This window comes from Pseudopodoces humilis, chromosome 2, assembly GCF_049639895.1.
Source record: "Pseudopodoces humilis isolate 2021_Gansu_Grassland_sample_001 chromosome 2, ASM4963989v1, whole genome shotgun sequence".
In the NCBI taxonomy this organism is placed as follows: domain Eukaryota; kingdom Metazoa; phylum Chordata; class Aves; order Passeriformes; family Paridae; genus Pseudopodoces; species Pseudopodoces humilis.
In genome coordinates, this window is record NC_142201.1 from 26,561,268 (window position 1) to 26,585,241 (window position 23,974).

At 40.8% G+C, this 23,974-nt stretch overlaps 1 protein-coding gene across 2 annotated transcripts in view; it reads left to right on the forward strand.

The window, feature by feature from the left end:
- EDAR (ectodysplasin A receptor) overlaps window positions 1-23,974 on the forward strand; it is a 72,665-nt gene that overhangs the window by 42,897 nt on the left and 5,794 nt on the right. The window contains exons 2-10 of one of the 2 annotated variants that reach the window (XM_005516572.3): window positions 3,019-3,087; window positions 3,784-3,906; window positions 5,003-5,184; window positions 10,041-10,126; window positions 20,450-20,536; window positions 21,657-21,785; window positions 21,874-21,948; window positions 22,253-22,325; window positions 23,050-23,209. In XM_005516572.3, coding sequence (XP_005516629.1) covers window positions 3,037-3,087; window positions 3,784-3,906; window positions 5,003-5,184; window positions 10,041-10,126; window positions 20,450-20,536; window positions 21,657-21,785; window positions 21,874-21,948; window positions 22,253-22,325; window positions 23,050-23,209 — 966 coding nt within the window. In that variant the 5' untranslated portion in view covers window positions 3,019-3,036. The remainder of the gene's footprint in view (window positions 1-3,018; window positions 3,088-3,783; window positions 3,907-5,002; window positions 5,185-10,040; window positions 10,127-20,449; window positions 20,537-21,656; window positions 21,786-21,873; window positions 21,949-22,252; window positions 22,326-23,049; window positions 23,210-23,974) is intronic. The other variant, XM_005516573.3, reaches the window with a different exon arrangement.

A 23,974-nucleotide genomic window follows, 5' to 3' on the forward strand; every position in this document is an offset into this window, starting at 1 on the left:
CAGTCATCTCTTTTTTCTGTTCCCCAACTTTCTGCCTTGCATCTACAGGAAAGTAGCTGAGACAGGGAGTCTCGAGCATTTCTTGCTGTGGTTGCCACTGGGGAAATAGTCTTCCTTTTCTTGTCATCTTACGTGTATATTCTCACCAGCTATTAACGAATATGCCCAAAAGACAATTATAGCTGTAATTAGCAACCCCCGCTAGTCATGACGAGACTTGCTGTGTGTTGCACACCTGATCCACAAAGACACCGTCTGTGTTTTACACCTCCTCTCTGGAGACACCCACACGTCCCAAACAAAAACACAAATCAGGATCTCTGGAGGGCTTGGCAGACAAGCAGCCAGAGATCCCAAATTCCTTAGGAGTGATACCAGAGTCCCAGCAAAAATTACACCTCCAGCTCCTTCCTGCTCACTGCTTCATGCCATCCCACAGGAGAAAGTAATTTACTTCAGCTGAAGGAGAATAATTCATTAAGAACTAATTTATTTTAATGATTAGGAGCCAGAGTCTGGTCACTCTTGTTCCTCCTTCTTGGCAGAAGCTGGCTGGTTGAACATGCCTTCACAGGTGTCAGCTAGAAACAAAAGTGATCTTGGCACCAGAAGACCCCTTGTTGTGTGGATGGGATTAATGAGTGACAGGTAGCATGGTGCACATATAACTTATCATGCCTGAAAACTGACAGCAAGCCCTAGAGCAGCCTGGCATATCTTGGTAGGCACCTTCAGGTACCTCCCCAGCTGAGTAAAAACCTGTGGCCCTACTGCAAGAAACCTCCTTCATCTCCCTCCTCCCACTCCCAGGTTCACTCCTGTGTTATAAAAGAAGTGTTTTAACACCAAAGGAAGAAAAACCCCAACCAAGCAAACAAATAAAACCAACAGAAACAAGACAGCCAATTTATGGCAGGTACTTGAATAGGATGATGAATACCAAAATTTAACTTTTTTGATATTGCAATTAGTGGGAAAAGTCTCCCCTGGAGTTCTAATCTAGCACTTTGAAATGGCTTTCTCCAGTTATAAGAAATATTTCCCATATGCTTGACATATTGCTGCAAAAAATGAAGGAATGCAGGGGAAAAAAAGTATGTTTACATACAAAACATACCCCACATGCATATTTATATTGAGAGAGAAAAATGTTTTATTTATGTATGTATAACTTGACACTTTCCACATTTTATGTAAATAAATGCCAAATGAAGAAGATTATATTGAACATTAGTGGGCTATACTTCGTTTCCATTTTTCAAATCTGGCTATGATTGCATACAAGTACCTCAATCAGTGAACATCTGGGTGGCTTGAGAGCAATTGAAGCGTGGTTTTGCTCTAAGATATACTCTTACTGTAAAGTTACAGATTCAAGATTTACTGGTGAAATTTTTGGTTCTCAGCAGCCTCAGACCAGATTTATAATAAATGTGATCATTTAGCAGTATCAGTGGGGCCTTGATAATACTAATATCTAAGGTCTGACAAACTCTTTTATAATTAGTGTACAGTTTAACATACATATGCATTATGACAATATCCTTGGAACTTTTCCAGGCAACTGCACTGCCACAGACAAACCCTTCATCCACCTTCATGTCTGACACTTTATACAATGGAATTACTATTTTCCATCTCTTACCTCCAGATTTAGGACAATTTATTTCTGACTCTCTTTTGTTTCTAGGTTTCAAAGTGCAATTTCCTGCACAAACGAATATATTCATAATTCAGGTTGTCCACCCACCCACCCAGTTACCTGTCTCAGCTAGCCCAATTGCTGGAAGGAACATATAAAGCAAGTTCACAGCTTGATGCTGGAGTGATATAATCTTTGCTTAATCTACTTAGTGTTTAAAAATGTAAATGTTTGCAGCTATCTCAAATACTAGAGTGCTGCTCTCATGTGAGTTGTATGCTCGAATGCGGCACAAAGCAGTAATTGTATTCTTCTGGGAGGCTAAAAGTCTCCCAGCGTCTGAGACGCGGAAAATTGAAAGAGTAGCTTACATCTGCTAGGACCAGAATGTTGCAACTGTATCTCAAACACTTGCAATTTGAAGCTCTAAAAGCCCCAGGGCATATTATGTGCTGTAACAATATAATTAAATAGTTTGTATCAAGCTAAAAAAGAAAAAAAAACAATTTGTGCCTCCTTTTCCTGTCTTTTTCACCTTTGAAAGAAATCCAGCATTTGAATATGGAACATTAGCTCTTATTCAAAATTAATCATTTTAAGAAATAAATAATAATAAATAAATATAAAAATAGTGAATAAATAAATAAATAGCAATTAAATGTGTTTGTAACATTGATTCTAGCCTTTCTTTTTCCCAACTCTTTTAATAGCCTTTCTAATATAAGGTTTGGCTCCTCCCTTCGGTTTAACTTCTTAAATCTGCAGTTTGCTTATCAAGACCAAAAAGCAGCTGATGCTTGCTAAAGAAGGGGAAGCAGCTCTGGGCTTTCTCAGGGCATCCACAGGAGCCAGCAAGCAAAGTGCACCCCTGGTGTTGTGACTGCCCACACTGCTTGCCTTTGGTTCACTCCCTGGCTCTCCTTTGGCTGCTCCATGCGGATCTTCCCCAGACAAACCTGAGGTGGTGTGGTCAAGCACCAACTGGTGTGGACACAAGCCAGGCTACTGACCCCCAGCCCTCATTCAGTGGTCAAGACACAGGCCTCCATTCCTCCTGGGAGGATTTCTCAGCAAGCCAAGAGGTGCCAGAATTCAGACTGGGTTCCTCATCTTTCACAGATTTTTGTAAATATGGCAAGACTGGATTCCCTCCTGCCATTATCTTCTCAAAGAGAGGAAAGAGGTGTGTGGTAAGGGTGTGTGGTGCCTGTGTGTATGCACGACTGCACGTGCACATCTCCCCCTCTTTGTTTAGACCTCTGGGCATTGCTCCCATGTAACCTTTGTTCTGCTTATGAGCCCTTCTGTTCTTATTTTGGCAACACACACAAATATTTACTCATGTTCATAAACAATCACCAATTCTATCTTTTCAGGTAAAGTATCAAGAGAGCATGGCTCACCTGGGTGAACGTAAATGGACTCACGTGTTCCCTTTCCTGATGGTAGGTATTTCTGTGTGTACATGTCCTTCTAGTGTGCAAAGATAACAGGGTTCTGCTTGGGGGTATTCATAACCTCCTGTGAATTGTGGCAGAGCTACACATGACCTAGGGACTGAACCTCAATCCAGTGATCATTTCCATTCCATAAAACACCTGGGAATGTGCTGTTTAAAGCTTGGCTGCTAGGGAGGAGGGGGAAGGAGAAGGACCCAGGATGGAGCAGAGACAGAAGGTGCTAGAAGAGCACATTAGCCTGGGTGTCACATGAAGCACAGCCCTATTGTGGTTGAGGCCCGAGGCAGCGCATTATCTCTGGCTGTTATAGTTGTCCCTTGCAGTCACATTTATGAAGGCTCATTAGAGCTGGGAGTGATGAGGGTGTGAGCTCTGGCATTTGCTTGTGCGGGAGAGCATGTCAGGTAACAGGCCAGGAACCGTGGCCTTCAGTGTTTTAAGGAGTGGCAGTGCCAACAAGCATGAATGCCAGTCTCTGAGAAACTCTTGGAAGTACCTGGTTGCTGAAACCTGCATCTGCTTCCACTTAAATAGTGTCACCACTTCTGCTGCTGAGCTTTCACAGTGCAGTGCTGGGCCTGCTGCCTGTAGAGCCACAGCAGCTGTGCAAGGGGAGGGGGTGAGGCATGGAGGACGATGGCAGTGGAAGTGACAGTGCTCTGGAATGCTCTCTGGTGACAGGTCTCCCTGGTGTACTCCGCCAGTGCCGAATACTCCAACTGCGGTGAGAATGAGTACTACAACCAGACCACTGGCATGTGCCATGACTGCCCCAAGTGCGAGCCGGGTGAAGAACCTTACATGGTAATTCCAGCTTCTGCTGCTGCTGGGGGGAACACATCAAGCACCAAATGCAAAAACCCAAATACTTTGTTATGTGGAAGCAAAGGGTGGGAAAGCAAATGGGGAAGGCTATAAGGAATGCTCCTGAGCAGGAGCACTCACACCTCCAAGTGTGCTGTGGGAGCAAGGCATCTTGCATGCATGCCAGCAATCCACATCCCAGGAACATCCTGTTACAAGGGATACTGTAAAAACTGAAAGGTAGAAGTTCCATACACAGTCTCTGCCAGCCTGTTCTCATCTCAGCAGTTACTTAGAAACTGATGCTGGCATTCCAACACAGAGTGATAAATTGGTCAGTCTGGTCTGCTTGCTGGCCCCTCACACTGACAAGTTAATTTTGCTCTCCCACTAAGATATTTTGGCACTAAAGGAACTTGAATGTTTCTGCAATATTTTAAATTATGGTTCCTAAGTAACTTTTTGATTTACAGCAGATAATTGTTGCTTATTAAAAAAAATAAATTACTGAAATCCTGTTTGGTTTTAATGGGATAAACATCCTGTTCAAGCATTTCACACAGTTGGTAGTCCCGAACAATTATGTTTGAATAATAACCAGTTTGGTTTAGTTTTATTTAATCTAAACTTAATGTTCAGCTGGGACATGTGAGTTCAGAGGTTACAAAATCTCATCCAAACATTGCCTTTTGGACTGTTCCCTCTGGGGTCTTCTAGCCTGAAACTGCTGATAGCCCTGCTGCAGCTGTGTTTCTCCTGTAGGAGTCTTCTCTACTCTTACATTTTTAGTTCACTTTCTATCCAAGCAGCAGCTGAAATTCACTTCCACAGTTTGCTGGACTATGATAGAAGTAGTATGGAGGGCCACTTGCAAGCAGTATGATTGATGCTCCAGTTCCCCTTCTCCCTCACCTGCACACAGTGTGCTGCATCCTTATGTCCCTGCATGTTCTCTTTGGGATAGACACTATCAGGCCAAACGACAGACTCCTCCCCCTCGTGCTGCAGAGCCAAGGGGAAGGCTGGGAACATTCTCTTTAGCTAGAAGTTGGTGTGCAGCACAAGACTGCTTTTGAGTGACTGTGTGTTGTTGCAGACATGTGGATATGGCACCAAAGATGAGGACTATGGCTGTATCCCCTGCCCTTCAGAGAAGTTTTCCAAAGGAGGTTACCAGATATGCAGACGGCACAAGGACTGCGAGGGTTTTTTCCGAGCCACAGTCATGACACCTGGAGATCAGGAGAATGACGCAGAGTGTGGTCCTTGTCTCCCAGGGTAAGGACTTATCCATGGATCTTTGCTCTACCCAAGGCACTGGGAAGTACTTTCCTAATGTCCAAGTCTCTGACAGCCTCTCCATGTCAAAGCTGACTATAGGTACAATACTGGTAAATTATGCTTTTTCATCTCTGCTAAAACAATACATTTAAATGTTTCAAAAGCATTGGTAAGTTTAATAAACACAGAATCATAAAATAGGCCTGGAAGGGACCCTAAAGATGTTCTTAATCTTACTGAAGTCTCACTGAAGAAATAGCTGCTTGGAACAACTAGAAACCCTATTCTCTTACTAGAAATGGAAAGGGAACAAGCACAGGTGTGCAGTGCCATTATAAACACTCAAAGAAATCCAGCTTGGCCTGCAGCTGTAGCTTCAGAGGGCTACCTTCTCAGTCCTGCCTCCTACATATGAGCTGCATGAGAGCACCTGAAATACCCTGTAGGGTCTATGCTGGCACTACAGATTGTTTAGGGGTATAAAATATCTCCTCTCCAGATGTGAACAGCAGGCACATTTGTCAGTAGTTGACAGCATTAACTAACATAGCTGTTCAGTGAGATTTACCAAGGCATTTTAGTCTCTGGGGTCCTTTCTACACAACAGAAGGGAGTCTAAGGAGCTGTTAATGTAGCGTGCATAGTGTTTGTTCAGAACCAAAACAAGTTTCAGGGCTGGCTGAAGGGGCTTAAAATAGGGGGCTGTTTATTAAGTCCACCTTTGTAATGTTCTCTTATACTCAGTATAATTCTAATAATGTTGAGAAAGAAATTGCTACATTAGATATGTATATCCTCAATAATATTACATCTGAAAGTCTGCAAACCCAAGCATATATTTACAGTCAATTTTTTTTTTTTTTTTTGTAGGGTAAGTACCCCAAAATACAACTTCACCTTACCTACCTGCCTTACCTACCTTTTCAGTTTCTGCCACTATTTCTCTTTGGTTTAGAGACACTTGGCTTTTGTTCAGTTTGCAGATGCAAAAGAGAAACTGCCTATAGCACAGGAAAGCCTCTTAAAGAGGCCCTGCTTCCAGGTTTATTTTATCAGTAAGTCTGTGAAATTTTCACAGTTTACAAATAAAATGAAGGACTTGTCTAGCTGCCAGCCAAACAGACTGATGCTGTGACTTAAAAAAAAAAACTCCCTCTTAACTTCCCCTCACCTATCATAAAGAGCAATAAACTTAAATAGTGGTCACAGTTGCTGTTTTGCAATTTTTGTCAGGACTAATGAGGTTACCCAGGTGGGAGCAGGGTGCTGGCTGAAAATAATCAGCTTGCACAGCTGGTGCTTGGGGAGAAATCTCAAAACATCGTGTTTGCACAGGTGTAGCCTGTAGCAGAAACTGGTCTGTCGGAATCTGGCTGTGTGCCGCTCCTCCTGTAACGCTCAGGTCCTGGGATTGTTTGGCAAAGCCAGCAGCTAAGGAGAAACACCCTCTCAGCCCAAGACTGAATAGATGGAATTCTCAAGATAAACTAAATATGAGCTAAAACAAGCTCTGAAGCTGCCCTGGCTCTTCATGCTACTTAGAGTCCCCAGAGTTTGCTCCTGTGTCTTGGTGGGGGAAGTGCAGAGCCTGTGTGTCAGAGCAGAGAGCTGGTGAGTAGCTGATTGTCCTTATTGTCCCCTGTGCCACACAGACAGCCAGGTACCAGGGTGAGTGGCAGCTCGCAGGGTGCTCCCTTGCCTGGGCAATAAATCTCAGAGAGCCCCTGAGTGGATGTGAGGGATAAAAACAAGGTTTCCATTTTCAGAGGACTGCTTCCATAGCACACTGCAGACCTGCCCAAGGTAACAGCCCACATGCTGCTGTTTGTACTTATGGATATCTCATCCCTTTGCTTTTTCACCACCTCAGTAAAGAAGCCTGAGGAAAAGATGAGCATATGGCTCCTTCTGTACAAAAGTCTTCAGACAAAGTACCACTGAACTGGCAGCCTTTTTCAGTGCTTACAAGAGCCATCCTCTGTAATTTATCTTAAAATAAGCCCTGGAAAATTATATACTTTTATATTCTTTTTTTCACTCTTACTGATGACCAATTCTAGGGAAGAAAGATACCTTTGGTACAAGAGGAGAGGTCACCTCCTTCTTCTTTGTGTTCCCTCTCATATAAAATAAAAATAACATTGTCATGCTCACAAGAAGTGTGCAAGACAGAGAAGATATTAAAGGCTTAGTTCCAAAGCTGTGATCCTGAAAACCAAAGTCCAGTTGCCAGTGAACTCTAGAGGTACCTAGACTGAAACCTCCTGAGACACTGCAGGCTTTGTCCTCTGCTCCCTGCCCAGAAGATCTTCTATCATGTCAAATAGGACAGGTTAAGAACATGGAAATTAGGTGTGACTCAGACTGTTTCCCTCAGTGGGGTGATCCATTAGGTGTTCCTGGAGCGTGACTGAGATCACAGCTGACTACAAGCCGCAGTGGCAGGTCAGAGCGAGAGTCCTTCCAGCCTGGTCGTCTGTCTTCATTCAGTAGCAGCCATAAGGAGTAAGAAAAAGTCAAGTATAAACAATACATATCCCTTATGCTGTCCCAGCACCTATTTTCAGCTTGGGGTAAGCTTCCAGTCCCCTCAGAAGATAGAATTGCAGTGGGATCATTTTCTCTTTAAATGCAGACAGAAATGCCTCTGCTACTGGCTCTTCTCCATTTCTCGTGTTTGCCGATGGCTACAGCAAATGCGGGATCAGTTCTCTGAGAGGTTTTAAGGGAAGGAGTGAATGCTCCTCTGCTTTCTGCATGGAAAAGTTTAGCCAGTGAATTTCTAATGAAACTGAGTCCCACCCTTGCTGTTCTGGATAAGGCAACAGATGCCTCCACCAAGGATGCTCCTCTTTGCTGCCTCTCTGCAGATTATCCCCTGCTGAGTACAGCACCCACCCCTCTCCACCTCCTGTCCCAGGCTCCCTGTTCCCGTGGGAGGGAAGGCCTAAACCTGGGTCCAAGTCCCTGAATCTGGAACAATACCACCAAGGTTGGCCCAAGATAAGCCAGTACAGTGTTAAGCAGGAAAAGAAGTCCATTTTACAGTCTAGCCTCTATTCTTGGATTTTTCTTTAGCCCCTCCAAACCTGAGCCTGGCAGGTACCAAGGAAAGAAAGGATAAACATCATAGTGGAAGAGTAATACTGTGAAAATTTGTTTTGTCATTAGTGGGTCACTTCTCCATAGTTGGTGATATAAAGGTATCACGTATTTCCAACATTACCTTTAATATCTGGTGCATTGGAAAGTGGCCAGAAGCACAAATCTGTTGCCAGTACTTTGTGTGGGTGAGTCACTAATGCAACTGCAGTTTCCTGCTCATGTGGATGAATGATTGCCTGCCATGAGCATCCTCTTCGGTTTCCTTTATATGTCCTCCACCATTCTGCATGGTGGTGAAAACCAAGAATTATTCCACCAGCTTGATTTAGTAAGTGTCAGGAGGATTGTTTGTCTTTCCTAAACCAACACAGCTATTAGACTGTGGATCCTAACTGTCCTGTATTTTTCTTCATAGATTTATATGTATCTTTGGGCTTCCACTCTTTTGTTTTGTGGTTTGGCAGCCTTTTCCTGTGTATTTGTTAACTGCTTTGCAGCCTAAAATTATGTAGGCCCCCATAAGAGAGGAAAGATGAAGTTTTGCTCCTGAGAGTTAGGTAGAGTGGCACATGGGGCACAAGAGATTTTTGAAGGAAGAAGCAAGGATCCATCTTTTAAAACCAGCAAGAAAGAAATGAGGAACGATGAGTAGTTCCCCGGCTCCCTGAGTTTCCTCCAGTCCCTGTCTTCCCTTTGCTGCATCACTGTGTATTCCATTTCCTGGACCTATATCTCTTATTTGCCATTCATTAATACACCAAATGATTTGGGTGGACGGTTTCAGCAGTGATTTCCTAACAATGCATATATTTTCCAGAAAAAAAACATACTTTACATGCATAGACAGGTACATATGAGCAGAAAACAGATCCACAATTGCATAAAATTGCATAAAATGTTTTATGTAGTGTTGAGTTCCTGTCTACACAGAATAGATTATGAATTTATTCATCTCTTCATTAAAATATGTAGTGATTTACAAGTGATTTATAAAGACATATCCATAACATCAACAGTATGATGTTACATCAACATATGTATGATTCTGATGTAATTACTCATTAGGATGCATATGGATCTAACTCTTAAGTAGCCAATTATCTTATTTCAACACTAGCTTTATTAGCAGCCCAAAAGTTCAAATTATGAAAACCTTTCTGACACACTGTAATTCCACTATCAAGGACTAATTTATAAACAATACAGCAAGGAAATTAAAAAAAAAAACCCAAACAAACCTGTAAAACCTAATCTGACTTGCCCTGTGAGGGTGGTGTTTTTCCTGTATTTTTTATTATGATCTGGCTCAGATTTGGTTCTAAGATTACAGAGATTATTCTTACAGTGTTTGTGAGTAAAATTAGCCAGCCATATCCAACTGGTGGTCTTGCTTGAAAGATTACTGCTTCAAAAAACTGCATTCTCTTATTTTGAAAAATCTTGTTTCAGGGCATGCTGTAAACTGCAGCTTGGACTCAGCAGGGAGACTAATGTTGTTTTAGGCAATATTACCACTTCTTGTCATGTCTAGAGGTTTGATTAATTACATATTAGGAGGAAAGGAAGAAGAGAAACACAGTCTCCATTCAGGCAATTTGAAAAAAAAAAAAAGAATAATCTTTGCCTCAAATTGCTTATAAAAGTTTTTTTAAATGATTTTATCTCCATATAATTGGTTGCTGCTGAACCATGTTCAGTCATATCATATTAATTTGCACTGTTTTGCCTCTTCTTGCCCTTCACTGCAGTTACTACATGCTGGAAAACAGACCTCGGAACATCTACGGGATGGTTTGCTACTCATGCTTGCTGGCACCTCCCAACACCAAGGAATGTAAGTGTTCTGATATTTCTATGCATTTCATCTGGTTTTGACTTAAAATCATCTGGAAGCTTGATGTGAAGTCTTTCAGTGATGATAATTATGTTCAAACAATAAGCCCAGCTCCAGTTAAACAATTTCTGCTTCCAACTAGCTTTGCCAACAAAGGGAGGGAATGCTTATCATTTGAGGAAAAATCAGAATCTTTGATTTTAGGACCTACTACTGCTCATTTGCTCTCCAGTTTTCATCTGTTAAGATACACCATGCAAGACTTATTAGGATTACTTAACCAGTAAGTCCAGGAAATCCCGTGTCTGTGTTTTTTTTTTTTATTAACTGAGTTTCAGTTCACCTGGGAGGAAAACATGGGACAATTTGTAGATTTGTAATTTGTAGGAGTAAAAGGGCATCACACCTTTTCATATCCTTTGGCTGCAAAGTGATTCAAGGGTTGACATTGATGTCTGGTGGTCAGCACTGATAAGAAAATTAGTTCTGTAGATTTAATTGACAAAAGGGTCTGTAGTTTGCTAATTGAAGAAATCATGTATGAACGTGTGTGTGGCACCCTAGAGGTACCTGTTTGTTTGCATGCCATGTACGTGCAGTGCCTTATCCATCCTCATGCCATGGGGAGGAGGGACAGCTCACACCAGCCCTGTCCTGCAGAGGCAACCCCCCAGAAGCTGCTGTCTCCTATAGGGGGCAAAGGAAGTGAGGAAAAGAAAAGGAAAAATTAGGCTCTCTCTGAATGACCAAATTACTTTGACACTCCCTCAGAGAATCTGGAGAAGATCAGCACAAAAAGCTTTAAAACAAAATGACAACAAAAACCCAAACAAAGTGAAAAAATGAGCAGTTCCCCAGCAAAACTTGATGCATCTAAAACAAAAATCCTATCCATGTTCTCTTCTTTCAGACATCTTTGTAATGAAAAGGAATTGCAATATTTTGTCTGCTTGATTTGAAGGCAGGGGTTGAAAGTCCCAGAACATTTATTTATGTCCATAAATAGGAATTGCTTCATTCAGATGCTGCAGAACTGTTTATCACTGGAGCTCTGGGAAGCACTTTAAAGGAGGATAGGACACAAGCATCTACTACCTTTCCTACAGTTTAAGAGCTCAGAGGAGCAAGGGGTTGGTCACCACCTCACAGGGCTCCTGGTGAGCAGTAGCAGTCCAGAAGGAAGCATCTCCTCTGAGCTGTCTGCATGCCAAGGGACTGGTGTGTTGTACAGCTGCTCATCCTACTTGGCTGCAGAAACCCAGCCAGCCCTGAGATTGCCCTTCTGCCTGAGACAGTGGGAGTGGGTGAAGGGCAGGGTGAGCGTGGTTTTGGTGAGATAACATCTGTTTAGGAGGTGAGGTAAGGGTGCTAGGGGGGACCCAGATGTGAGATACAGGAAGAAGGTGCAGAGGTAGGGTAGTACTACAAGGGTAGGAAGGTCGTGGTTTAACCCCAGCTGACAGTCCAGCCCCAGGCAGCCAGCCACTTACTTCCCCCCACCCCAGGGAAGAGAAGGGTAAAAAGTGAGATAACTCAATGGTTGAGATAAAGACAGTTAAACAGGTAAAGGAAAAGCTACACACATCAGTGCAGAGCAAGGAATCCATTCTCTGCTTCCAATGGGCAGTTCAGTATTCAGCCATTCCTAGGAAAGCTGAGCTACATCACATGTAATGTGACTTGGGAGCACAAACACCATCACTCTGAATGCGCTCCACTTCCTCCTTCCCCATATGGTGGGATATCCCTGGGCTCAGCTGTCCTGGCTGTGTCCCCTCCCAATTCCTTGTGCAGCCCCACACCCCTCACTGATGGGGTGGGTTGAGAGGCACAAAAGGCGCTGTGTAAGCACTGCTCAGCAATATTGAAAATATCTCTGAATTATCAACCCCTTTTCGGTCACAAATCCAAACCTTAGCCCCATACTAGCTGCTGTTAATAACATTAACTGTACCCCAAACACACCCAGCATAGAGAGCCATGGTGGGACGTGGGGGGATAAGGTAAGAGGATGCAGATACACCTGGTTGCCCCACCGGTGGGAATAGAACCATGTGGGCTGCTAATCCATAGCTGGAAATTAATCCCTCCCTCAGCTCTGATGGGCTGTCTCAAACATGCTGAAATGGGTTATTAGTAGTATCAGACATGTTATAACTTACTCATTTGGGAAAAAACTACCAGATCCTCTGGCTATTACTCACCTAAAAGAAAACAAATCTTTGTCTTTTTGTGGGATATCTGGCAGATACAACAGGTAGTGTGTTTCTATAAAGAAAGTATGATCAGCAAAAGTGATCAACTACATGCAATTTTTAGCTTGATAAACACAAGAATAAGTATGTATTATCTTTGTGAGGAATTTAGGCAGGTGTGTAAACCATCAATTTGATTCTGTACTAAAATAAAAGAAAACATTAGTCCTAGAAGGACTAAATATTTCCATCTTAATCAAGTCCATGAAATCAACCATTTGATTACAAGTGTTCAAAAAGCAAGAAAGGGTCTCAAAATCCAAGTCCCTCAAACCAATAAGCTCAGGTAATTTGGTTTATGATATCTAAGTCTCCAGACCCCATTTGGCCTGGCAGTGCCCCAGTTCATAGGCATTAATTTGTACTCCAGTTGGAAAATCAGCCTTGCTGCAGGAACCCTTGAAATGCTCCCCGTTGCTGTGGAAGGCAGTGTAAAATCTGGTATTAGCAGATGATCTTTTTCACGCATTTCACTGTCATCAGATTACACCAGTCAGAGCGAAGAAGAGGTGACATGTTAGTGTTACACAACTGTGGAATTTTTTGAGGTTTGCAAATTCCAAACTCATCTAAGCATTGTGCTCCGAGCCCATAACCTTAACAAGAGGTTTCTTAACTGTTTCTGTCACAGGAAGGATAATACCAGTATTTTGGTGGGATGGTTTCTTTGTGCAGATCAACCTCTGCTTATTAACTGGCTGTTAGGATGGAGAACCCAGTACAAAAACTCCCAGTGGTCCCAGGAATCTTCTGTTCCTCTGATGAGACTTCAGAATAGCAATGAACAGCATTTAGGAGCCTAAACCCCACACTACAGTGTTGCTTCTCCCCCAGAGCTCCTAATTGCTCAGACTCTCCTGGGTACAGCACACCACCAGAGAAGGGTGACCCAGCAGGTCACAAGGAAATGAGAATCGCAAATTACCTAAAAGTAGGAAGCTTGGGGTGACAAGCTCTGAGTTTACAACTCTATACAGAAAAATGAGGGCAGATAAATCCCGTTTCAGGCCTTCATTAGAGCTGAGACAGGACAGGAGAGCAGTGGCGCTCTCCTTAGCTGTAAGCATTCCCTGCTGGGGAAGTGCCTGGACTATGTGTTCGTTACAGAAGGCCAGGTCCAGGGGTATGTGCCCCTGCATGGGAACTTGCTCAGGGAATTTATCTGATGACACATTTCATCTGGCAAAAAGTATTTGGGTTTGATCAAAGGGTAAGCAAATATCTTTCAGCTCAAATGCAGTCAATAAAACTTGAAATGGCCAAGGACACAAGATGAACACCCCACGCCCCAACATCTGGAAATATTAGTGTAAAAAGGACTGGAAGTGAGAAATTCCTTGATGGGCCTGTGTCACCTTGTTGGGTGTTTTTTTTCCCTCTCAAAGGACTTGAGACATAAATAGCACAAAATAGCATGGAAAAGAGGGGGAGGAAAGGGAGATAATTCGCAGAGGCCAGAGGTTTAATTGTGGCAAGCATGTCACCAGTTTATGGTGTTGAAAATCTCACTGGTTTGAAGGATCTGATACCTCTGTGATATCAGGTATATCAGATACTCTGTGATATCAGGTATATCAGATACCTTTTATCAGATAAAAGGTAGGGGAGGCAGGTTTTCCACGTGAATCAAACTATTAAGGCAATGAACACCAAACCACTCTAAGATGTGGCTTCCCACAGTTAATGGTGCTGGATTTTCTGTCAACATCTCTGGAACTGGAGTCACTTCAGTCCTCTGACTATGTAGGGTGTTTTTGTTGTTTTCTTTTTCTTTTACGCAGTGTAAAAGTAGATGCAAAAGACAGATGATTTAGCCATATATGGAGTTTCTCTGGCAGAGAGGTGGAGTTACTGCTAGAAGAGACTTTGTCTTTTAGCAGCTGAAACTCTCAATTAGTTTATGTATATTAACTCTCTCTTTCTCCTCAAACTTCGATATTTGCCACTCCAATTCAAAAATGTTGGAGAAAAACAAAATCAAACCCTGCTACAATAACTTTAGGAACACCTACTTTGAAGTTGAATTTACACAATTACATAAATATGCAAATCCTTTTCCACTCACGGATTATTTGTCTAGAAAACTTCAGCAACTGATTGAGGGTTTTCTTTTTAATCCACTGTATATATCCATAAGTGTATATGCGCATAAAATACTTCATGTTACTTTATTTCACCTTTTTTTGCTGGATTTATATATGAAAACAGATACAATAACCAACCTGTGTAAGTTTTTAGGTCTTGCACCTAACAATGACAGCCTGGGAAAATAAAAAAATAAAAAAGAAGTATTGATAAAGGAAAATATATGTGGTCAGGCTATTTTTTTAAATACCAGAGAGCAAATGACATCTAGAAATAGAAAAGATAATTTTTATTATTTTTTAATTAGAATTTTAAAAAGAACTAAACAGATGAGCTAGAACAATTGGCTAAAAATTTATAGTTTTGTGTGATGAGCTGTAATCAGGGGGACACATCCAAATTGAAGACTCAGAACTCAGCCTCCTTAATTGAAGGGCTTAACACAAACAAGCCTAATGCCAAACCCACTGCATTAGTTAAAATAATTATTTCAGAGATTTTTGTTTTAACTTTCCATTCTTTGTAATATCATTCATTTCCATTCCTTGCCAGTTATATCCTTTTGTAATACAATCAACATCAGGACCTTTTGTCCTTCTGTTTTAAATTATGGCTGCACACGAATAGGCTTGTTATCTGGAACTAACAAAGTTATTTTCTTTTTTTTTTGAGTTGTTTGATCTCTGAACACCCATTTCCTCTTCACATGTGTTCTGGGAGAAATGTTGAAGGCCATGCTTTATTATTTGCTGATGGTATGGCCTGATTCTCCTCCCTGATTTGTCCATATTAGGAAAGGAACCTAACCTTAGGATAAAATTGGCCAGCTTCAGCTATCAGCCTTCAAGGGAAGGGATCTGAGATGAAAATGTGGGCTTTGCTGTCTTCAGCTGCTGGGAAAGCTGAGCTCAGGTATCCCTTAGGAAGTTATGTAGTCCTGGTGCACTTCTTCCCAATAAAACCACTCCAATGACTTTGATGCTTTCACTGGTGCTGGAGCTGCAGCTCCCACAGTGAGCACCACCAGCCCATGGGAGATGCTGCAGGTCTCTACAGGATTGCTCTGACTGGGCTCAGGAGCTGAAAAACCTGTAGGGCTGCAGCCTTGTACCACCCATTCCACTGGGCTGGCCACCAGGACACCAGAGAAATGGGAGACCAGCTCCAGGCAGGTCTCTTCTCTTCCTTATGATGCTCCTCTAAAGTCATGATAGCAAAGTTTGAATAGCAATTATTGCCCTCATGTTGTGCAGAGAAAGGGGTGACAACACTGAATTCCTGGACAGATGCTTAGTTCATGGAGTGTTTGTCTATGACTTTCCAGTGCTGTGCAATGATTACAGCTCCCAGTGAGTTCTAAACAAAACTTCAACAGATGCAAATAAATTGTCAGACTAAGGCCATGTGGCCTATAATCATCATTACTTCTCTATTCTGACAAAATAAAAGGAGAGAGAAATAAAATAGTTATAGGCATTATAGAAAGCACAGCAGCAAAAAAATATTTCCTTTTATGTGATGTGATTACTTACAGAGAGATTGACCAGACTGAAAGCAAAAGTCAGAAGGAATTTTCCTATCATCCTTTTCAGAAGTTTAATTCTCAGGAATTAATTTACATCATGTTCTTCCCGGTGTAATAGCTACCTACACTAACTGAAGTATCTACCTGTGACTCCAGAAAATATCAGAGTTACTTATAGTATTATGTAAAATAAAGATCCCTCATGCAATCCTCCATTGCCTAGAATATGTTCTGTTATCAGTGATTTGCGATATATTCAGAGTTGGTTTATGTTTGGTTACTGAAGTCGTATGTAGGCAACTCAGAAAGAAGGTTGGCTTTGACAGCTGCTTTAGCTTCCATGACTTTCCATGTGCACAGGCATTCCATTTGAAGTGTTGTTTCCCTAAGTTTTAAAGCAAACCTGTCATGTAAGCACCTGAATACAGATTTACATTATTTAAAAGTTCTGACCCCTGCTTTCTACATATCTAGGTCTTTATTTATGACTAGATTTAGTTAGAATCCAGTTTTAACTTTGTCAGCCATAAACTGTCTACTTGTATTGAATTTCAACTCAGTATAATTTATTTTTCATCTCATATTTCAGGCTGATAGTTACTTATTTGCATGTGTGCTTTATCCTACTTCAGCCCATAAGAGAGTCTCAGTGATGGCAATCCCAGCTCATCTGTGCCATTCATAGTTGGACTATGCCTGGGAGAGGAGGGATGCATCAGGAGAAAGCAAGCTTTCAACAGCAAGAAATAGATACACATATAGACACCACTTTTTCTGTTAATGTGTCTTATTTTATGGTCACTCTGATAGTCTGTTGTGTACATATTTTGAGGATTTTTATAACATGTTATAAGTATTAAATAGACTAACAAAAAAATAAATCTGTTGCTAGTGAGCAGCAGTCCTTTGAATGGACCAGGAAGCTGATACCCACAGCAATGAATGTCAGGGGCACATATGGTGTCTTACTGCAGCAGATTTTATTCACTCACAAACACTTGCAAGGGGGTATGGTGGTAAATCCTCCCTTCCCTGTGCCCTTCCCCTCCTCCTCTCACAAATCTGGTAGTTTTGTCTGCCACTTCTTATTGTAAGCTCTGTCTCAAGGTACAAGAACAACTGGAATAATCTGTTACATAAAGCAGAAAGGTTTATTGAAACAACAGCAACAAAGGATTTTATTGCCCAGCATTTGTTTCCTGAAAGAACAAAAGGCAGCTGCATGGTAATTTAAGTTAAAGCTATCTTTTGAGTTAAAATCCCCAAACATTCAAAAGTGAATACAGATTCAATTGTTCTTTTAAACAATAAGTATGGAGCAGTTTTTTTAATTGAAACTCTATTTAGACTCCAAGAAAGTTACAACTAAATCACAGGGTTTTTTTATAAAAACATTTATAATGCAAAAGTTGACCAAGCATCAGTGATAAAGTTCTTTCCTAATTTCTTTATCACATTCCTACAGTATTACATACAGGTGTCTAGGAATATAAACCAGTCTTTTCCACAGCTATATTACAGCCATCAGTCTTTATTTAAAAAAAGAGAGTTGTTTCCATATGGTGTGCTATAACACCTTAGGATGTCTCTGCCTGAGCTATATTTAACGTCTTTATAGATTATGTGTCATTGATATTGGAAGCAGAATTAATAATGTGATTGGGATGCAAATCTGGATGTGCACAGGAACAACTGATATTAGTGTGATGTGGTGCTGACTGGGATAAAGCAGCAGCTATGAGTTGTTTCTTTTTGCTCATGTAAAGGGATATAAACTGAAATTCCACAGAAGGTGTCCGTTTGGTTCCTCTTGTAGTGCAGGTGCATGAATTGGCACTTTCTTCTAAGCCACATCTAAAGAAAAATCTTGGCTCATAATGGATATGCCAAATTATTAAATTTGACAGTAGACTTAAAATATGTGTAATGACTAACTCCCACCCAGGCGTGTGTAAAAGGCCACCACATTTTAGTGCCAGCCGTGATTTTGCCATGCCAGCACTGCAGAACAAACGAGGTGGCTCTGTTCCCATGCAGAGGACATTCTGCACATAGGCTCTGGGGCTGAAGGCTCTCACTGGTGTGCACAGGAGGGGGTGTGATATCCATGTGTGTGCATGGTGTGGGCAGCACGCCTGCCCTGCTGTGGGGTGGAGCTGGGTGAAATGTGATAATGATGCTGAATGAAGAGTGGTGACCTTCCTCCTTACCCTTCCTGTGCTACTTGCTGCTGCCCGACTCCCCAATTTGAAAGGCTCTACTTCCTTTCACAGATGGGTGAAAAACATGAAGTTAACAATACCAAGAGACTGAAAGATTATTAGGCAGAAATACTTCAATGACTTCATGCTTCAAGTGAAGGAAAAGAGAGGCAAGTTTGCTAAAACCCATTTGTGGAGATGGGCTGAAGCTTGTTAGCGTATTGTTGGCTTGTTGCAGCTTGCAAGGACCTTGCAGAATTCCAGTTGGCTGTAACTGGATTTGCCAGGGGGGCTGCAAGAATCGGCGTAAGCCTGGCGGCTGTGCAGGAACATGAAGGAAAATATCAGGCTACATTACTGGCCATTTGCTAAATTTCCTCTCTTGTCCAGCGATGAGTAAACACAGAGGTCATGACCAAGGATGCTTCAGTGTGGTTTTGTGAAGAATTGCTTAAAATTCTACAAATTACCTGTCTTTAATGCCCACTACATGCAGATGACAGCTTCATTTACATCATCCCTAGATAGTCTTACTGCACTGCAGTTTCTGGAGCTCATAACTCATTCTTCTTAGAAGGAAATCTGTCACAGAGAAAGGACCAGAGGCAAGACTTATGTAATCTAGCCTTCATTTGCAAAATATTAAATGCATCTGAATTAATAAATTTGTATATTTAAAACTTTATGAAAACCCTTATTCAGTTTGAAAAAATACCAATTATAACAAATTAATCCATTTCCTTCCAACAAATGATGTTTGAAAGAAGTTTTACGATTGTTAAAGAAAATTTCTTTTGAAGACATCCACAACTCTTACTTTGCAGCCTCTTTAGGTGTACATTTCTTATTCAGAACATGCAGACAGGTTTTACTTTATATAGTACTTTTTTTTCTTTTTAAAAAAACATTTCTCTTCATTTGAAGAATGTGCATATTGCTTTGTTCTTAACCATAGAGTATTTCTCAGTATTAACTTGATTTTTTGTGTAGTTTACCTGGTGATTTGATTTCTTTGAATATTTACTTGGTCAAAAGGACAGAATGAGCTCTCATCTATTTTGGTCGCCAAACCAACTTGTGGAGCCATGTGCTGTGCACACTAGATGACTGGGGCAGCTTTTTGCCTTCAGGTCTGCTGAATTTAATTATCACTGGACTTTCTCCACAGACAGCTAATACAAAGCAGGAGGAATTTCATACCTCCTTCAAGATAGAAAATGATTTTCGGTGTCTGTTGATAGTAGCTGTTTGGATTATATGCTTACCAATGGCATTAAAGTTCATTTGAGAAGGAAGGTAATGTTTACTCCCAACCCTAATACTTTTGTTCTCTTTTGGAATGCTGTGCAAACACCCTCCTATATAAAAGCATTCCCATAAACAGCTTTATTCTAAATAATATGCACTATTGTTTACTACTGTCAGAATATGTCATGACTCAGTTTAATGCTTTGAAGACTTGGTGCATGACACCAACCAAATGACAAAATTTAACCTTGACTGTAGAATTTAGACCTGGAAACCTGTACTGGACAATCTCACCCCTCTGAGGGGATGAAGTTAGGGTTTTCCCCTAACTTCTTCATTTATTGTTTCAGTGAATTTTCACTCTCCCCAGAATACAGATTTGGACTGACAGGAAATCATAAGAAACATACTGCCAAATTACATTACAGGAAATCCTAAAATTCCCTTTTATGACAGTACAGCTCCATGGAACAGAAAAGCAATCTTTATACCATTACCTGTCACTTTCCCTAGGTTTTCCTAGTGGAGTCATGAGGGTTTGCATAGCATCACAGCTTTACAGTGATGCTGCTAGTGAAGGCTGCTTTTGAGATGCACTAGTTGGATGAATCTACCAGCTAAGTCTCAGTCTGCAGTTGCAAATACTGGAGTGGTAAACTGAGTAATCATCTGGACCCTGGAAAACTTTCTGCTACCCAGGACAGATCCATAATACGGGAATCTATGTGTAATAGTCGGCTTTTTCTTCTGAGTTCGTATCTGTTTGGCAGTTTGGCTTTCACTCCCTCTGGACAGTGTGCAAAAACAGGGTCCGTAGCCCAGCTTTCAGTGTACCAGTAACATGTTTTGGGATTAGGGACATTTCAAAGAGCGAGTAGCTCTTGGCTCCTTTGCGAATAAATGGGAATGCAACCAAGCTAACTAAAGGCTCTCTTTCCTTGAACCAACCTATTCCTTTGACTGGACAAATTAACCATTGAATTTTATGGCATTTTTGTTTACACTGCAGGTGCAGGCACTAACTCTGGCATTTCAGCCATTTTCCCAAGCACCTCTGGCACAAGCACTTTCTCACCTTACCAGCATGCTCACAAAGGTAAGAATGCACTCACAGGGTTAATTTAGCAGCTCTTTATTTTGAAAAGGGCATCAACAATGTACAACCAAACTGAAAATATCTGTTGCTGTTTCCATTGTCGCTATTTCCAGATTTCTAAAACTGCTATTAGAAATAATTCATTTCTGTTTCTCAGTTAATCAAAACTGCTGTTTGTCAGCTGAACGTAAAAAGGATTTGAGCTGTACCCAGTGATGCCAGCAATAAATATAGCTCATTATTTGTAGCTTTACAGAAATAGCACTCTGCCTCAGCAAACTTAGCTTAGAATGGTGAAAACAACTTCATGCACAAATATGGTCAGTTTCTTACTGAGCTAACATAACCAGTTCTCCAGCACAATCATTAGGCTTTTAAAATTTTTGAACCTGAAAGACAGAATAGGAAAGGTGCAGTTAATGAGATACTGACAATGCTGTTCCTCTTTGTATTGTCTGAAAACACGACTGTTAGGATCACATTTTCAGAGAAACTAAAGCTTTCAACCCTTTTAGCATATCTATAATTTTCCGCATCCTTTCATGCCTTTTCAGTTCTTTCGCATGCAAGTTTTCTTTCTGAATATCTTTTCACATAGCTTATTTTAAATTCACCTTCTAGCCATGCTGCTTTTTAAGTATCTGTTAGAAAAACATCCATTATTCTATGTGTGCATTGTGTCCTCCTTTTAACTTAGAGCTTTTGAGACAGCCACAGTTATCAACAGTCATTTTAGCTCTTATTCCATTTGTATATTTACTGGTTTTTGTTTTGTCAATGCTGATTCCCAGAATGCAGTCCTACAAAAGCTTCTACTCTTGCATATGTACAGCTTCCCATATTAAAATACAATTTCCTGCATCTTTGTATCTGATGGATCATACCATCAAATATTCTTAATGAATACTACTAACTGGTTTATGCACAAATATCAAAATTTTGAGAAATTTTTAATTAACTCGCCTTTGAGATGCAACACTAAGTTTTTCAATGCTTAACAAGCAACCAAGACTCAAATCAACTAAAGGATTAGGCAAACTATGTGTAGAGAAGACTGCAAACTGCTAACTATTCTCTGATCCTAAGGGTTGTTCCTTCATTTATTTTTTTTTTATTCCAGCAGATCTTTCAGGACAAGGACATCTGGCTACAGCTCTTATAATTGCTATGTCTACTATCTTCATAATGGCTATTGCCATTGTCCTTATCATCATGTTTTACATTGTAAAAACAAAGCCATCTGCTCAAGGTAATTGTTCAGCAGGTAAAATTATAGTTGCAAATGCTATTCTTAGGAAGTTTCTGAGAATAATTAGTGTTATATTTGTATATTCTAGCCTGTTGCAAGAGCCACTCAGTAAAAAACGTCGAAGCTCAGGCTAACACACAAGAAGAGAAGAAAGAAGTGCAAGGTACAAGTTGTTTTAGTTTTGCTTTTTCTATCCAAGACAACACTGGGCTTAAATATTCTTAATACTTTTCTCTTAATTACAATTTCTCCTTTGGAGTATATAAAACCCTCACCAGTTTACTAAAGAATTGTCTATACTAGCTTTTTGTACTTCCAGAATGTCACTTAATCCTCTGATAGCAATTAAATATATAGCAGAGAGATTTATTTTGTCAGTAGGGTTGCCAGCAGAACTAGCTCCTGACACAAAGCACTGATTTGGAAACTTATTGCCAATTTAAACTTCTCTAATTGTTGTTCTACAGATAATGTTGTGATATTCTCTGAGAAAGAGGAGTTTGAAAAACTTACAGCAACTCCAGCTAAGGCTGTCAAGAGGTGGGTAAAAAGAAACATATTGCCAATTTCACTGTAATGGGGGAGGCACATGGTCATCATTCATCCTGGTACAGTGGAAGACATAAATTTGATGGGTATGCTGGCAGGAAGCTGCAGCAGGGCAAAGACCAGCATTAATAGGCTTTCTCTACTCTGGTTTCTAGGAGATGGTAACAGACATTTTCAAGAGACACCTGGGTCCTCCCTATTCCCTCTGTGACCAGTTCATCAGCTCTTGGGAATCCATCTCCTCTTTTGAGAGGTTAATTTCTGGGACCTGCGTGCAGCTCTCACTCACATGGCCTTACTGAGGTTCCCCTTCCATTCTAGATAGGAAGTACAAAAATAGCTGCTACAGGCTTTAAGGAAATCCCTGGTCCCTAGCATCATCTGGATGGCATGGTGTGGTAGTTTTCCTCATCTCATCTCTGCCCAGCAGCCAAACCTGCCTGGGTAACATGATTAAGGTGGGCTAAACACTGTCCTCATTTGGAAAATCCCTCTATTTTTGATTCTTGCAAGCTACCTGTGACTGTGTGGCTTGGTGGGCATTGCACATACACACTGGGGTGGCAAAGGCCCTTACATTCACAGGATTTCAGAGGAAAGGCATTTTAAAAAATGGAAAACACTTTTATTCCATTACTCTCAGATAGCAAAAAGAAGATGACTGGAGTCAACCTTGAGAGTCTTCACTAAGATAACCATATCCTTCATTTTTCAGTGAAAACGATGCATCTTCTGAGAATGAACGACTTTTAAGCCGGAGTATGGATAGTGATGAAGAAGCTGCAGTTGACAAGCAAGGGACTCCAGAGAGATGCTTATTATCTTTAGTGCATTTGGCCAGAGATAAATCTTCAACAAGCAATAAATCAACTGGGGTAAGGCTACCTCAAGATTTAAAAATTGAGAACATTTCTCTACTTTCTTTAAAGGAAAAAAATATATAAACTATCAACCCCCCACAATGCATTGTAGGATAGATCAGATTGATTTACAAGAGCTTCTCCAGACAAATTTGTTATAGCATCTCCTTTGCATAATGACATATGCATATGTATAGTGTTCAGAGATAAAAATCAAATTTTCAACAAGACTAATTAATTTGCTTTTTTTATTATATTTTATAGTTTCAAGAAAGAAAAAAACCCTGCCATAGCTAATCCTAAGACAGTAAAACAATGAAGCAGGTTGCATTTGGCTGACAGCAGAACATCTGAGTACCTTGAGCCAGCTACATTGGTATTTCCATGGCACAGATTTCTCAATAATATCAGGTGTTGTGCTTGGTTTCCATGTGGAATTTTGAAAAACACACACATGGTTTGAAGGTCATTCCTGTGTTCTGAAGGACACTCAGTCCTTCAGACACCTCTGTTTTGCTGTGCAAGGCCTTTGCTTCTTCCTGCTGAGCGTGTACCGCTCAGGGCTTTTTATCTCACTTGGAGTACTTTAAGGCACAGTTAAGGCCACACCTCACCCAACAAACCTTTCAGTTTGTGTTAACATCAAACTACTCTTAAAAAGAAGGTGTCTGCTCAGATTTGTTTAGTATTTCAAATTTATTTTTAAGTGGCTATAGCTAGGTCCAAATTACATCATTAATATCAAACATCAGATATTGTTTAAGAAAAAAAAATGTTTGA